The 17488-nt window shown below is 48.2% G+C and overlaps 1 protein-coding gene across 1 annotated transcript in view; it reads right to left on the reverse strand.

Annotated features, from left to right (window-relative positions):
- Positions 1 to 219: 219 nt before the first annotated feature.
- ATRN (attractin) overlaps positions 220 to 17488 on the reverse strand; it is a 167603-nt gene continuing 150334 nt past the window's right edge. Inside the window, 3 exon segments of the mRNA XM_082236278.1 lie at positions 220 to 940; positions 3222 to 3336; positions 13791 to 13898. Of these exon segments, the coding sequence (XP_082092404.1) occupies positions 816 to 940; positions 3222 to 3336; positions 13791 to 13898 (348 nt within the window). The 3' untranslated portion in view covers positions 220 to 815.

Consider the following 17488-nt stretch of genomic DNA (forward strand, 5'->3'; position numbering starts at 1 on the left):
CCTTTGCTGCCTTGGTTCTATTTAAAACCTTGGGAACACTTGCACACAGATCTGCCACATAGATCTACGTGGAAAACATTAATCTTCCCAGAAAAGGGAGGTGTTGTTGTTTTATCCTGGCAATGTGCTGCAGTGCGTAGCACCCAGCCATACTCAACAGCATCCCTCGATTTAATACAGTCAGGTGGATGAAAATAAAGCGGCAAACATAACCCCAGCCCCAATGAAGGTATTGTATTTGGAACAGAGCTCTAAATAAGAGAGAAATAAATAGAATTTTTTACAACACTGGGTTCCTGGAGGAAATTGAGTTAGCTTCTCCTTAAATCCTGGGGGTTTAACTGCCGAGGGCAGAAAATTATCTGTAAGTGCTGCAGCTTTTCTTGTACAACCAGAAAAGGGGTGTGGGGAAGAAAATCAAATACCACAAAGCGCTTTCCACATACAAAAAGCCGAGTGTTCTTTGTCTTCCCGTGGCTTTTCCCTACTGCCAACCTTCAGTGGTAGAGGCGGACGGATAATGGATTCGCAACCAACAGCCTTTAGCTGGATAGGGGAGGGAGATGCAAAAATGTGGGAGACAGGCGGGCACGACGGGATTGGCAAATCTAAGACGGAGTGGATGTCGAAACAAGGCCAACTAAGACAACGCCAGCAGGAAGGGCTGGATGCTCCCCAGAAACATTGCGCCCGGTGCTTCGAGGTGTCCTTTGCGACACAAACCTTGCAAAAAAACCCACACCTCTGTCCTCCTCCTCCTCCCAGGTAATCCCTTGTGTTTAAAACCCTAAAGAGGAAGTTCAGATGTCCATGCATCAAATACAGGTCCCGGGCTGGGCTGGAGGCTGCTGTTTGCGACTTCGTACCGCTCCCGACTTCTCTTTGTAGGCAATAGGCATTTGTTGTGAAATGTCCACCAACGCACTAGCTACTGCGAGACCTGGAAGGAGAAGGGGGAGAGCAGGGAGTTACAGGCAGAAGGGAGAACAGGGGAGCCCAGCTAGCATCTCCACACCCATCCAACTTAGACTGGCCAGAGACCCAGGGAGGTTTCTGCCTCTTGGTGCTCCCTGGCCAGATTCCTTGCACCCATCTCTGACGCAACTGGTCTCCACACTCAGTGGAAGGTGGACCAACCCTTGGCCAGGATTCAGAAGATGGGGTGGAAGATGGCAACGCTAGCATCCAGAGACAACCCAAAGCTTACAGACAACTCTTAAGGCAGGGTGACTCTGCCCTTGTGAAGTTAATTAAATAATAATAATAATAATAATAATAATAATAATAATAATAATAATAATTTATTTATACCCCGCCCATCTGGCTGAGTTTCCCAGCCACATTGAGCAGCTCCCAATCGAGTGTTAAAAACAATACAGCATTAAATATTAAAAACTTTCCTAAACAGTGCTGCCTTCAAATGTCTTTTAAAAATAGGATAGCTGCATATTTCCTTGACATCTGATGGGAGGGCGTTCCACAGGGCGGGCGCCACTACCGAGTAGGCCCTCTGCCTGGTTCCCTGTAACTTTGCTTCTCACAGGGAGGGAACCGCCAGAAGGCCCTCGGCGCTGGACCTCAGTGTCCGGGCTGAATGATGGGGGTGGAGACGCTCCTTCAGGTATACTGGACCGAGGCCGTTTAGGGCTTTAAAGGTCAGCACCAACACTATGAATTGTGCTCGGAAACGTACTGGGAGCCAATGCAGATCTCTCAGGACCAGTGTTATGTGGTCCCGGTGGCCACTCCCAGTCACCAGTCTAGCTGCCGCATTCTGGATTAATTGCAGTGTCCGGGTCACCTTCAAAGGTAGCCCCACATATAGCGCATTGCAGTAGTCCAAGCGGGAGATAACCAGAGCATGCACCACTCTGGCAAGGCAGTCCGTGGGCAGTTAAGACTTCCCCTGCATGCATAGACAGGCTTCAGTGAAAAGACAAGACTAATTGTGTTTCCAACGGTTTCTGCGTATGCTGTTGAGGGAAGTGAGGGGCAGGTGGGGCTTGTCAACCTGGGAAGATAGCCCATCTAAGAGAAGGAAAACTCTTATCCTAAATCTCCCATTTCCTTGCAGGATATAATAATAATAATAATAATAATAATAATAATAATAATAATAATAATAATAATAATAATTTATTTATACCCCGCCCATCTGGCTGGATTTCCCCAGCCACTCTGGGCGGCTTCCAAAAGAATATTAAAATACTGTGATACATCAAACATTAAAAGCTTCCCTAAACAGGGATGCCTTCAGATGTCTTCTAAAAGTCTGGTAGTTGTTGTTCTCTTTGACATCTGGTGGGAGGGTGTTCCACAGGGAGGGCGCCACTACCGAGAAGGCCCTCCGCCTGGTTCCCTGTAACTTGGCTTCTCGCAGTGAGGGAACCGCCAGAAGGCCCTCGGTGCTGGACCTCAGTGTCCAGGTAGAACGATGGAGGTGGAGACGCTCCTTCAGGTATACTGGGCCAAGGCCGTTTAGGGCTTTAAAGGTCAGCACCAACACTTTGAATTGTGTTCGGAAACGTACTCGGAAATGTACTGGCGTATCTTTGGGAGAAGAAAAGGCTAACGGGTAAAGCCTACACAAATCCAGAGTGGATCTGCTAAGATGGTTGGATGGTGCCTTGTACGCCTCCTTTCAACAACTCCTACAGCCAAGTTGGTGCAAAACGCATTGAACTGCTTTCCTTTGGACCAAGGCTGAGAGGAGAGTCTTGTGGTCTGGGCAGCCCAAAACCTCCACAAACACTGCCAGCGTTGTGCCCTAGGGAAGTCTCTTAGGTTACTTCTAATGATGCAATTTGACTCCTACGGAAGTGATCTCCATTGTCTTTTGAGACAGACGGATGCCGACAACAAGCACTCTCAACAAGACAGGAAGCAGGAAATGAGTGCCTCTATACCAACAGCAGCACGTGCTTCCATGCGCCGGGGCATACAACATGTCAGTTATATGCCTTTAGCAGATGCAGTTATACTAGGCGTACACGGGCATGCAAATCGGCACAAGCAGCCGTCCACGTGGAGGTGCTTTGAAAGGAATGAGTTGCATTTAAAGTGGCCCCAAGGAAAGGAAAGCGAAAAAGGGTCGGGTGGTCTTAGACATTGAATGGCTGTAGGAAGGGGTTACTGGACGACTATATTACTGGACGACAACTTCCAGCATACTTCAAAAAAACAGAAGGGCACTGTGTTGTGGAAGGACGGTGGTTGCTTACCTGATTGCCCTGGTGGAGGGATACCTCCCAGGCCTCGTGGCAACCTCACAAATACCGAAAGAACAGCAGCTTTGTTGCCAAAACAGGGCTCCAACGCTATGGGTTTGGGGACAGTCTGCGGGGGAGAAAAGAGAGAATAATTTACTTCATGCCAGTTTCATCTGATTTTGCCATCTTAGGAGCTGACCTCTAATCTTCAACCAAACCGCAATCCAATCTGCAGCCACAAACTCCATGATATGCTATACCTGGACAGAACCAATGCAAGGGGCCATATGAAGCGCTCACAGACTGGAACAGAGGCAGCATCCCTTTTTTATTTTTAAAGTCAAGGGAAAGCAATCAGCAGCTGTGTTTTCTTGCATCTGATTTATTTATCTTTGCTCAGCTTACTTTAAGCGATCTCTCCGTGGTTAAATACAGGTTTGTGTGCGCACATTCCCAGAATCAATTCAGCCAATACTTTTTAGCAGGCACAGCAGAAGCCAAGGTTCATCCGTGCCTTTGCATAACTGGGGAGGAGGGCGACGGCAGGGTGCAGAAGGAAGAGGAATACCGAAAAAGAGCATCTTAATTACAGGCTCTGGGAGTTGGAGCAGAACGAACGCTTGGAGAGTGACAAGTTCCCCATCCTCAGGTACAAGGCAACTCCTGGGAGCACAGGAAGGTGCCTCATACAGAGTCACACCATTGGGTCTGCCTAGCTCAGTATTACCTACAGTGGCTGGCAGGAGCTCCCCAGGGTTTCCCAAAAATCACAGACACAGGTGGCATTCCTGAGTATGAAATTCATTTTTCTCTCTCAAGCTCATGCCGCAAATCTCTAGCCCTCTGCTATGTCACGCTGGTTTCTTCTGTGCGGCTCCTGAAACATGTCTAACATGCACTTAGCAGGGCTCCAAGACCCTGTGGTCGAAAAGGTAAGAAAATAAACCGGGAAGTGTTTCCATCTATATTTCACTTTGATAGATCAGCAGCTCATTTTAATGGGGCATGTAATTAAATCGAAAAGGTACTAAAGAGCTGTATTTCAACATCTATTAAAAGTAGCAGAGTGTTCTCAACGGCAAAGTAGCTGGGAACAAGGCTCAAAAACTTGGGTCTTTGTGTGAGCAAACTATCAGAGAAGCAATTACAAAAGGAAAGGAAAGGAAAACACTGTTCTGCTTAGCGGCTGGTACGTTTTGTTGCTTATAAAGTTTCAGCTTCAAGCAAATTCTTTTTATGACGTCCTAAACGGAGCAATTATTGCCTTCTTCGTTAGGTGAGGCATTATAATGCAGTACTTCTGAGCCAAACAGAAACTATAGATGTTAAAAGAAAGGGAGAAGGAACCAAAGTCACCATTAAGTTAACAAATGCCTAACAAGGCAGTGACAGAGAGAAAAACCAAAATTAGTGCCTTTACGCATCTCTAGTATTAAACGGATAACAAACACACTGATGGATTAGTCCCTGCAAAGCATTTCGCTGTCTACCACAGGGAGGCTGATATTTACAGCAGCCTGTGCCCTGGAATCTCCACTCCCTATAGAGTTGCTAAAGTTCAAAATAATTCTTTTCTTACAAAAGCAGTGGAGAACAAACTTGCACCATATATTCTGCCGGAACTCAATTACTAGAAGTAATGGGCATGCAGTGCCAGGCAACTCCAAGGAATACATTGCCCATGGTGGCATCCAGCATGGAGAGAGAAATAGACAGAAAGAAGAGGAAAGAGAAAGAGGAGACGAGTATATATAAAGAGTGTAGAAGAGGAAGGATGGGGAATTGGAATCCGGCAAGCAGACTGGATCTTTGCCTCCCCTACAGGCCAACTTTAACAGGTGGACAGGCCCCCTAGGTGCCAATCACCCAACCAAGTAACCAGTTTTCCTTTGAAATAAAACCAAGCAGTCAAAGGCCCACCAGCTGATTGGCAGAGCCTGCTAACTCCACTTTCAGTAGAGCACCACATGTTTAGGGCAGGTGGCCATGGCTTGGCTGAAAGGGTCTCACAGACCAAATGGGAGCGGAGCAGGCATTCCACACCACGGTTTAGATTAGTGTTCTTCCACCTTGGTTCTTCAGATGATGATGGACTACAACTCCCACCATCCCCAGCCAACGTAGCCAATGGTCATGGACGATGGAAGTTGTAGTCCAACAGCATCTGAGGAGCTAAGGCTGAAGGACACTGGTTTCAGGAAAAGGAGTGAAAACCAATGGTCCAGCTCTTCAAGCAAGCAACTTATAGGATGTGCAGGTCCGTGATCTTCATTAACATTTAGATTGATATTAAGCCAGGACAGAGTTACGATAGCGTGTTTATTTTTTAGGCTACTTTGGTATAGGTGCATTCCTTGTAGTAGAGAACGAAGATGAAAATACTTAAGGGCAAGCCTTCCCTACTAAAAGAACATGCAACCCCCACCGCATCCCTAATCCCCAGGTAATGTATGAATCCCTGTTTCTGCAAAGGAAATGAGAAATGCACTACATTCACTCAGAGGGCTTGGGACCTGTTTGCAGGTTTCCCATAGGCATCTGGTTGGCCACTGTGGGAACAGGATGCTGGACTAGGTGGGACATTGGCCTGATCCACCAATCTCTCCTTAGGCTCTTGTTTTCTTAATGTGCATCTCATCAGGTGAGTCACAACTGAAGGGGAACTCCATGGAGTTCATCTTCCCATGCCCAACCTGAAGGTACCTACTCTTCTCAACGGAATGGCTAACGTCGCAGAGCTGAAGAAGGCCTCCCGCTTCCGGACCCAAGAGGCTGTTAGTGTGGTCCAAGAGCCTTTGCTCCAACTCCCTCTCCCAGGAACAGGAAGCCTAGCTAGATAGCCCAGCTCCCACAGCGACAGAACAGGTTTCTTGGATCTCTGCCCAGACCAAGCTTCCTACTAAACTTAGGTGGCCTGTCTGACACTCCCCCGCCCCCTCCTTTGGGGTGTCATTTCGCAAGATGCCGTGGAAGTGTGCTGAGATACCTCGGGGGGAACTTTCCATTCTGCCCCATTACTTTTCTTCACATAAATTCACCAAGTCACAAGGTCTAGGGATTGATAAACACATTCTTTATAAAAATAGACGCCAACAACAAAAAACAGATTCCCCATACTCGTTCTGAGAGCGATAATCAGTCCTAATTAAGTATTGCGAAACACCAGATGAATAAGTGAATTGGGTTATCCTTTTTCAAATCCAATTAATGGTGATAGGCAGGGCCAAATACTTAAAAAAATAAAAATACAGAATGACCACTGAACATGAACCCAGGGGGAAAAATCTTCCACACACTTCTTCTCCAACCATGTCCATTAAATCCCCCCATGCAGTAACAACAACAACAACATATTATTATTAATTTATTATTATTATTATTATTATTATTATTATTATTATTATTATTATTATTATTATTATTTATACCCCGCCCATCTGGCTGAGTTTCCCCAGCCACTCTGGGCGGCTTCCAACAAAATATTAAAATACAATAGTCCGTCAAACATTAAAAGCTTCCCTAAACAGGGATGCCTTCAGATGTTTTCTAAAAGTCTGGTAGTTGTTTGTCTCTTTGTCTCTTAGTGGGAGGGCGTTCCACAGGGTGGGTGCCACTACAGAGAAGGCCCTCTGCCTGGTTCCCTGTAACTTGGCTTCTTGCAGCAAGGGAACCGCCAGAAGGCCCTCAGAGCTGGACCTCAGTGTCTGGGCTGAACAATGGGGGTAGAGACTCTCCTTCACAGCCCTGCCCCACTTGTGAGCGTAGAAAATGCACGAGCTGAAATCCCGGCCCCACCCTTTGAAACCCTACGAGCAGAATCACCCAGAGGTCATCACAGCCACCGCTCTGCTGCACCTACCAGGAAAAGTTGGTCCCAGGTTTGCAAAAGCTGTCTAACTCCATGCCTTGCTAAGCTAGCTAGAAATAATTCATTAAACAACAAAGGTTTGTTTCCTCCTGCCGCTTCTGTATCCAAGGAGCCTTTTTAGAATAAAGTGAAATTTTAGCGGAGCTAATCCGTTTTGCACACCTCAGCTGCCCGCATAATCTCCAGCTCTTTGCGGTGGGCAACAGCGTCCCCCTGCCAGGTGTTCAAAGGGCAGCGTGTTCCTTTCCATGAATTAAAAAGCAAGGTGATGTCAGCAGAGGCACCAAGTGGAACACAGAAGCCAAGAACAGTTTGCCTCCTTTTGCTCTGATGTCCCTGCACATTAGAATCTGCTCCACACCTGCCCACCGACACGGCTTGCATCGAGGGAACTGGTAGCCTTAGAGGCATGTTGTAAAGTCATGTCTACTAAGGACCTGACTTAGAGGCATGTTGGCCACCGCAAAGAGCTGGAGATTATGCGGGCAGCTGCAGAGGAAGGGGTGCTTTTGTTTATTAAAGGGGAGGACTCGTAAGTTCAGAAGGCTACTCTCCCCCCAGTCTGAAGTGCTTCGTCAGAGGTGAGCCCCAGACACATCCAAATTTGAGCCTTGGCTCATACTGCCTTGAAGCAGGATCCGGTCGCCGCCATCCCTTCTGTCTACCAGCTAGATCTCCAGATCTCCCCCCCCCCTTCGAAATTTGCAGCTTAGCAGCAAGGTTTCCAGTCCCCTCTGTTTCCCCCTCCCTTCCTCAGGATGTAAGAACCCTGGAGAAGTAGATTTGCCAGAGCTTCCATTACCAGGGATGCGACCATTGCAGCATGCTAGGCACTGGAAAGATGGAGGGAAGGAGGGAGAGGAAGGGAAGAAGAGGAGGAGAAACTGTAGAGAGACACCCTGCTGCCACAAGTTTGGAGATGGCGAAGGAGTCCAGGGGATCTCCAGAGATGGGGAGATTGCATCATCAGCTCATCTTTTGAAAACCCTTGCGAAATCCTCAAGACAGCACTCCCCTCCTACCGAAGCATTCATAAAGGAAGATTACAAAAAGCAGAAATCAAGGCGAATCTAATTCACCCAATTCATAATGCTGCCCCAAACCAAACACTGAAAACTCGGAGGTGGTGTGATTCTGCGAATGACACACTGGACGTGATGCATGTGCAATAAACACAGGAATCTGAATGTTAGCCGTTTTGGGGGGGGGACCACAATCCCCAGATAGTACCTTTATTAAGGGTGACCGGACCAATGGATATTACACTCCCAGCCTCCCTCTTCAGGGGCAACAATACAAGCACTGCTGTATCTTCCTTTATGGGGTGGGGGGTTGAGAAGAACTGCTTGAGGGGAAGTAGAATTTTTAATAGAATGAAGACAAAAGGGGGAAAGGTTTAATAAGCCCAAAACCATCCCTCTGGTATGGTATGTTCTCTTGTGTGTGTATGGGTTTTTTTAATAGTCACGTCTAGTTTTGGTCCATCAAGATCAACACAGGAGGAGAAGCAAAAGTGAGAGAAGGATCATCAGCTGCTGAGGCTGCTCCCAGCAAAATTAATGAGAAGAAGAGGAGAGCTGATGAAGACAGAGACCAGCTGAAAGAAAGGACCTGAACTGGCTGGTGGGCAGGGACAGAAAGCCAGTACAGGACAGAGAAGAGGTGGGATTTGGGGGGGGGAGAGTTTGGCAGGGACCCACAACGGTGTGCTCTTCTGTCTCCGCTTGGATTACTTGGAGCGATCTGCTACCCACACGCCCTGAGGCCGTGGACCTCATTGGCTTTGCTAAAAGTGCATGGTGCTCAGATACAGACATTGGGAGGGTCTTGTTTTGCAGCAGTGGGTCATACTGCCAGGTGACCTCCTGGTTATACCCAGCTCCAAGATTACATGAGGACCTACACGCTACTAGATAGATTGCGCCGGAAATCTGGTTTTATTTCCTCAGTACAGAATGTTAAATTGCCAAGCAGCTTACAAGCTTTGCTAATCTTAGATCATTCACACCTGCCGATTATAAAAGCTACTTCAAAGCAATATTCTTCTCGGAATAAGTGGATGAAGAAAGCTCAGCTCTAAATCTGATTCGGAGCAACTCTGCCAAAAAGAGAGAGCTGTATTTCACAGGTATCTAATGACAAAACAAGCTGATAAGCCTTAGAGGGTCAACATGCCACACTGGCCCTAGTGAAGCAAAGGGCTACCAGATGCAAAACCAAAATGGCTGCCCACCGGCTAGCTGGAATATAAAAGAGGGGGGTGGTTGGGAAGGGGGGGAACCACTCCTTTAGGCTGCTAGTCACGCGTTGGCTTAGAAAGACGTCATTCCTACTGGGTAAATCGCTCTCTCTTTTCCTTCTTATGCACTGCAGGAAATATACTAATTGAGACTACTGTTCCAAAATGAGTCCAGCTGCAAGACGTTCGCCTAGGATGCAATTAGCTTAATCTGACCTGCCAGTTGGCCAGGCACAAAAGGAAAGTGAGAGACCCTTGCTGACTAAAATGACCCATTTCCTACTATTTGGTGGGCTGCTAGTAAGTTAAGCAGTCGAGGGCCAATTCGCACGTGGCGTTTGCCTGCACAGCCACCATCTCCATGCAGACAAAGCTCTGGGGTGCTCCGAACTCCAGTTCCCCACAGGATCCAGCCCTGCCAGAACAACTGGGTGGCAAGGAAGCAAGGAACAGTCTGGGGTGGGAGGCCTGCTGAGAAGAACTGGCAAACACTGGGGTGGCACCAGGCTCCTTTCCCCCCCAATCTGTTACTCCAGAGGCAGGGTGGGAATGCTGCCCCAAAATATCTGAGGGCCACAATTCCCACCAGCCACAGCAGTAGGCCACAGAGCTGCCAAAGGAGCAGGTGGGGAGTGGGTGGCTCCCTTGGCCACTTGTCCAGAAGGGATGCATCCCAGAGATTCTTCCCTTTGGCCTGAAGGGGGCGGAGCAGATCCTCTTCCTTGACTGCTGTTCTTACAATGCAGTAAATAAGGCTCTGGTCTCCCCTCTGCCTCACAGTGCCCACTGGGGCACGCCATTGCACAGTGCCATAAAAGGACCATGTAAAAATTAGTGAGGAACGTGCTTGTGGAAGCTGCTCCTCTCCTTGCAATTCCCAAGAGCGTGAAATTGAGGTAGGATAAAAATCTGCCTAATTTTCTAACAAAGTGGTGCCCGTGACCATTTGTACAATATTCACATAACGCAGCCCTTGTGGGTGTGTCCATCCCTACACACAGATAACTGGGAATTAAAACTGTTGTGTGGGCGCAGCCCAAGAGTTTCTGGCACCTGAGCCAGACACCCCAAATGGCCAATCCTTCTCCCCACCTCCCTGTATAGTATGGAATAGGGTCAGGGTCCCGACTAAACCACATTAGCAATTTGCACCTGATCTACACCATCCAGGGATTATACTCAGAGGTGTTACAGGAGCACTTGCACACCTGAGTGTCTTCTGCTTACAAAATAAGCAGAGCAAGGAAAAGGAAGCAGGAGGGGGCAGCTTGCAGAGAGACAAATTAGGTCCTTTTTTGTTTCCTGTGCCGGAAAGCGACGGGCAAACCATCCCCGCGCCCCCTGCAGTCATGCCACTTCAGTTTAAGTCACAGATTCTACACTCTCACACATGCATACACAAAAGTTAAGAGGGTTTCGATAGCTTGTACATCCATGAACTCCCTAACCCCGCTCCGCATTCAGAACAAGGGCTGTCTGTTCCCATACTGATGGCGAACATATGCCAAGTTCTCACGGCTCCCCAGCTGGGGGAGAAAAGGGCGCAGACGAAAAAGTGGCAGCTTGTCAAATCGTCTCCCAGGAGGAGCTGAAGGAGCAAAGCGGCAGAAGCAGGAGGGGCGAGAGGAAGCAAAGAGGGAGGATGGAGGACGGCTGCGGAAGCAGATCCCTGGCCCAACTAGCTGCCGGAGAGCCTGGAGAGACACTGCCAGAGAATATTCCCAGCCCTACCGGGAGCTGCCAGGAACTGAACCTGGGGTACTTGCATTGATACGTGGTCCAGGCCTGGGTTGAGGGCAGAGCACAATGGCGCCTTCACCTGGCAGGTGAGGTCTGCTCTGGTCAGACCTCACCTGGAGTGCTGTGTCCAGTTCTGGGCACCACAATTCAAGAAGGACACTGACAAACTGGAACGTGTCCAGAGGAGGGCAACCAAAATGGTCAAAGGCCTGGAAACGATGCCTTATGAGGAACGGCTAAGGGAGCTGGGCATGTTTAGCCGGGAGAAGAGGAGGTTAAGGGGTGATAGGATAGCCATGTTCAAATATATAAAAGGATGTCACATAGAGGAGGAGGGAGAAAGGTTGTTTTTCTGCTGCTCCAGAGAAGCGGACACGGAGCAATGGATCCAAACTACAAGAAAGAAGATTCCACCTAAACATTAGGAAGAACTTCCTGACAGTAAGAGCTGTTTGACAGTGGAATTTGCTGCCAAGGAGTGTGGTGGAGTCTCCTACTTTGGAGGTCTTTAAGCAGAGGCTTGACAACCATATGTCAGGAGTGCTCTCATGGTGTTTCCTGCTTGGCAGGGGGTTGGACTCGATGGCCCTTGTGGTCTCTTCCAACTCTATGATTCTACATTGTGGGTGAGGCTTGCCTGACACCCAGTGTCTTGCCTTACCTTCTCTGGCTGCCTCCTTCCTCCCTGCGCCGGGCACTGCAGCAGCGGTTTGGCTTCACTGTAATGCCTTGCGGGGGACCAGGGCCGATGCCTCTCCCTCCGTGCTGGTTGTGGGGAGAGCCGACAGAGGCCATTTGGCTTCACCCCGGTGTCACGCGGGGCCAGGGCCAAATGATGCTCCTTCCCCTTCAACATTGCAATGTGTCACTATATCACGATGTTTAGCTGGTGATGCATCAGGATGTTAAAAAGCTGGCATCGCCCAGCCCTGGAAGGCAGAGCATTTGCTCTGTCAACTGAGCCAAAGCCCTTCCTTAACTGGCTGCACCTCAGAAAGCCCACTCTCCTTGCCTGTGCTATGATGCACCCCTACAAATCAGGCAGGGAAGTCACTGGTTCACAACCCAAAGGGCAGTGGATACTATCCCACAGCAGAGACATTGGAACTGGGAACAAGGCTATGTTAGAATTCCTGCTCCACGGTTGCAGTCATGGGATTGTCGTCTTTCACATGACAGTGTATGTTTTGACTCCACAGAGTGGGAAGTGACAGAGACATGATGTTTGTGTTACTGTGTTCCGTGGAGTGGGACTATTGTCCTTCGTTCTTTTTCTCTTTGCTGTCTGGTGCTAGAGAGGGAGCCATGTTGCAGTGCTCCGTGTGTGTTTATACGTAAATAAAGTAGATTAGCCAAAATGCTGAGTTGCTGAGGTCTGTCATGCATGATGTGCACAAACCCTGCAGATCCCTAAGTGTGCCGGTGTCAGTTGGCATCAGTTGCTGTGATGTTCGGGCAGAAGAAAGCTTTTGAAGCTCCCGAACGATCGACCAGGAGGGGGAGAACATGCCAGTCGGCCATGTGTCTCTGCCAGAGTCCTACTTGAGTATAGGCCAAACTCCTGACAGGCTATGCTTCCCTCAAAGCGGGGGGGGGGGGTGTTGGAGAGGGGGGTGTCAACTGGAAGAGCCATCTCACCACCACTCATTCCTAAGGTGGTATTTCCACTTTCTCCACCTATCCCTCTGCCTTTCCAGTGAGGTAGGGAGTGGCCCCCCAGCAGCTTGGACTGGTTGCAGCACTGTGAACCCATCCATGAAGAGGATGTGCATGAGCAGAATTATGTTCCAAATCATAGAATTGTTGAGTCAGAAGGGACCACTCAGGTCATCTAGTCCAACCCTCTGCAATCCAGGAATCTTTTGCCCGACGTGGGACTCAAACCCATGACCCTGAGATTAAGAGTCTTATGCTCTACCAGGTGAGCTATACTAAGTGCATACAGGTGATCTCGGTGTCAGTCCCACTCACATTCATTACATTTCACTCTTAATTATACCACCTTTTCTCTCTCTATTATTTACTTTTACTTTGTATTCTTCCTGCATGGATCACGTTCAGAACCCAAGTGTCCACTGTACACACATTTCCTCCTCCCTCTTGTTGCAGAGGCAGCAGTGTTGTAACATGCAACAGATTCCTTGGTTTCTGGGCAGTTATCCAAGTTATTTCCCCAACTCTCAGCCACAGGACACCATGCTGGGGCTAGAAGCAGTTTGTCTGGCAGTGGCACTCCCTCTGCCCACAGCACCTGTTGCCAGGCTGGCTTTCCAGATCACCTGCTGCCGAGTGTAGACGCCCCGCCCCCCCGTTGTAACCAGTTGTACCCGAAAGACTTTCTTAATACTTAGCCAATTAGCCTCCCCCCTTCCTTTGAAAGACCGTGCAAAGAAGGCTTTTTCAGCAGCACCTACAGCTATTTCCAACCAACTGTTCTGGCATATTAAACTGTATCCTTCTTGATTACAAGGCATAAAAAATCTTTTTAAAAAGAGCTGCAACTTTTATTTAAACCAACGTAACCTGAAAGATGCAAACGAGCAGCCTGGAGAAAGAAAATTAGATCAAAAACAAAGCTGCTGGGTTTCGAATGTTTACGGCTTCTTTGTGGCTAGACTTCTAATATTGCCTTCCTCTCCTCTCCTCCGCCTCCCTCTCGCAAAAGCCGGTCAAGCAGCACAGCATCTGTGAATATTAACTACGGGAACAGTGCTCCTACAGGGTGGTCCCTCACCTTTACACTGCCTCCAATGAGGTCGGGTGGCTCCTCGTCCGTTTCTAAGGCAACGTTGATGGACGCAAAAGGGCGACTGGCCATCTGCTGCATCTCTCGGAGCAGTTGCTGTTGAATAAATGGAGAGATGTTAATACGGCAGCCTGACATATTCAAGGGTCACAGGCGTTCATGGGATTTTCACACAGTTGCAAGGAAACAAGAGCGGCGGCTGGCACTCTGTGCCCAGAAAGAGAATAATTCAAGACTAGCAGTTAAAGAAAGCTTAAGCAATACTGCTATATATATATATTTAACAGGATGTGGCAAAACATGGGGTGCAGGATCAGACCTGCTGCCACCACGACTCTGGTCCTGAGTTAGGGCAGGCAGACTCATGGGAGTTGTAGTGAATTCAAAACAAGTACACAGCGCGGTCCATTTGTGTTATAGATTTACAACCTGAGCTGGACAGGCTGTTCAAGAGGCATCGCCTATTAGGACCGATGCACAAGGCACAGTGAGATAAGCATCCCTTTGTTGCCTTCATGTGGAGATTTGTCTGGACGCTAACAGCCGCATACCTGGCACTGCCCAGAAATCCTAAGAAACCAAAGTATCAGTTCAGTTTTGAAACCAGGGGTTACAATAAGGGAAGTTTTGAAAGGTCCGTTCTTCTGCCATCTTGATTCAAAATGGCATCTGATTACAGTGGTACCTCGGGTTAAGTACTTAATTGGTTCTGGAGGTCCGTTCTTAACCTGAAACTGTTCTTAACCTGAAGCACCACTTTAGCTCATGGGGCCTCCTGCTGCCTCTGCGCCGCCGGAGCACAATTTCTGTTCTCATCCTGAAGAAAAGTTCCTAACCCAAGGTACTATTTCTGGGTTAGCAGAGTCTGTAACCTGAAGTGTGTGTAACCTGAAGCATATGTAACCCGAGGTACCACTGTACATCCAAGCAGATGAAAACCTGTTCCTTTCCAAAATATATACTAGATGCGAGGGCTGAGTTGAAGGCGATGGATAGTTCAGCAAGGGTTGCAAACCTCTGCTGCGACCAGGGCTCTCACCGCACACCTTCCTCCCATATTGAGACTCACAATCGTGTGAACAGGAAACAAAGTGGTCCTTTCACAAAGAAAAAACTCAATGTTTCATTGAGAGAAAACAGGCCTGATTAAGTGACCTACAACTCAGAAAGGAGATGAGGGCTGAGTCAACCTGGAATCCCTTGATTGTATAGAAAGAAGTTCTCTCTAGGCAACTCACAAGTAACAATACAGCCAGAAGAACTAAATGAGCAAACGTATGTACTAAAGCATCACAAATCTGCCCAATGTAAGGTAGGTAGGTCTCATAACTCTTCTGCTTTGGGATGACGGTGGAAAAGGTGTTCATTGCATGCCTGTTTCCACAGCAACTTCACTGATCCATCACACACAACCTCCAAAAAACCCCTATTATGAGCATGTAAGAAATTAGCTGGCGTAAGGAAATCTGCAGAGCCAGATAGCCAAGCGCCTTCCCCCATCACATGGCTGGTTCCTGCATTGTTTTTGTTCAGTTCAGCATTTTCAAATTGTTTCCCAACCTGTTTCCTACTTCTCTGGCCCGCTTCCACCTATATTCTCCACCCGGCTCCATGAGTTTTGTGGTTTTAATTTTAATTGCACGGTTTTATAATTAAATGGTTGCATTTTGTGAATTTGGGGGATGCTTTAGAAATAATTAAAAAAGCAGGCCACAAAATTTAAATGTAAGTTGCACGAATGTTTTACCCTGTGTCTGAGTTGGAGGTTAATGAATCTCCGCTTCCCCCACCAGCTGCAGGGCTGATACTCCACACCGACCAATTATAATGAAACAACAGCAGAACAGAGCGAAACCCACAGCACCAGCCATGTAAGGTCAGCAGGTCTCCCAAATCCATCAGATTCATGTGTGCCACAGTACAGAGGACTACCATATTTTTCGCTCTATAACACGCACCCGACCATAACACACACATAGTTTTTAGAGGAGGAAAACAAGGGGGGGAAATATTCTAAACGAAACAGTGGATGTATGATTTTTGTGGTTCATGCTGTGGCCACAGACATGTGATCTGACGGTGAGTTTGGGGTAGCCCAATGCAAAAATCCTGAGGATCCATGTGGATTCATGCTTTGTAACAACGTTTTTGCACCACTGCGGCCCCAGGCAACAGTGGGTGCGTGATTTTTTTTGGTGCAAGCTGTAGCCATGGACATGCTATGTGATCTGATGGTGAATTTGGGGTGACCGAGTGCAAAAATCCTGAGGATCCATGTGGATCTGTGCTTTGTAATCACGTTTTAAGTGGGGAGGGAAGGAAAAGCACTCAAGGGACAAGGGACACGCATGGGGTGGGTTGAGAAGGGTGCTGTTAATAATGCAGAAGAGGGGTATAAGAGGAGAAGGCTCCTCTCCTCTCCCGCTTTGCTCCTTTAAAGCAAGCAGGCTCTCTGTCCCTCTCCTCCTGACTCAGCAGCTCTTCTCCTGCTTTGCTGTTTCAAAGCGAGCCACGGAGGAGGGAAGTAAGGGGAACCATGGATCCTCTGCTCACGACTGCAGCAGATCCCCCCACCATCCGTAGGCATTCGCTCCATAACACGCACATTTCCCCTTACTTTCTAGGAGGAAAAAAGTGAGTGTTGTGGTGCAAAAAATACGGTATATGTCTGCTTGAGATTAACAGCAGCTGTAAATAACTCAAGGGTCTACCAACTCCTCCAAGGTCCAGAAAAAGAACTGAACCTAAAGAGCAAAGGATATAGAAATTATGCTGAGTGGATTGATCTGCAGTCTGTATTGCTTAGGGGCGTCTATTTTTCTCACTTCCCACCAGTTGCTGGGGTGTTTGTGGGTTTTGTCTGGGGAGTAGGGGTTGCTGCTATTGTTGCTTTTGTGTCTTTATTGTGAGTTATGTGGAAATTGTTCAGTTTGGTTGTTTTTGATGTTTTATTTACTGTTTAGGACTACTTTTGTAGTGTGTGGGGTGTTAGAGGACGGTAGTTCCTCTGGTGGGGGATATGTCATCCTCCTTCTGGGGTAGTTTGTCCACCTTGAATCCCTACCCTGCACTTAGCTCTCACCTGTGGCTCCTAGAAGCTGTGACAGCAGCCACACCCTGGGAATGGGTCCAATGGTCAAGAAAGTGGTTTCTGCACAACACGCTGCAGAGGGAGGTGAGGAGCAGATGGGTCTTGTCAACCCATCTAGGAGAATGAAAAACTCTAATCCTAAACTTCCACTGCCTTTCAGGTTATCTTTGGGAGAAGAGAAGGCTAGGGAGTAGACCCTACACAAATCTGGAGTCCCTAAAGCAGTTGTACGCAACCCCTGCAGCCAAGCTGGTGCCAAGCGTATTGCTCTGGTTTTTTTCAAACCATATCAGTGAGGCCAGAGTGGGGTCTTGCCATCTGGGCAGCTCAAGACCTCCATCCACACTGCCCAGGCCTGTGCCCCATGGAGGACACTTCAGTGCTGCTAATGCAGTGGTTTGACTTCACCTCCGGTGGAGCACTCCATTGTCTCTTGAGACAGACAGATGCCAACAATGTAGTTTTTTCATGTAGAATTGTGAGAGCCTGCCATCACGGGCAATTGCCCTGGGTGAAGCAAGACTGGTAGGGGTGGTTCAGTACTTCCCCTACTGCTAGTTCAGTGAGGTCAGACTCAAGAGGTACTAGCGAAGCC

This window comes from Podarcis vaucheri (genome assembly GCF_965113315.1).
Source record: "Podarcis vaucheri genome assembly, chromosome: 9".
NCBI classification, from domain to species: Eukaryota; Metazoa; Chordata; class Lepidosauria; order Squamata; family Lacertidae; genus Podarcis; species Podarcis vaucheri.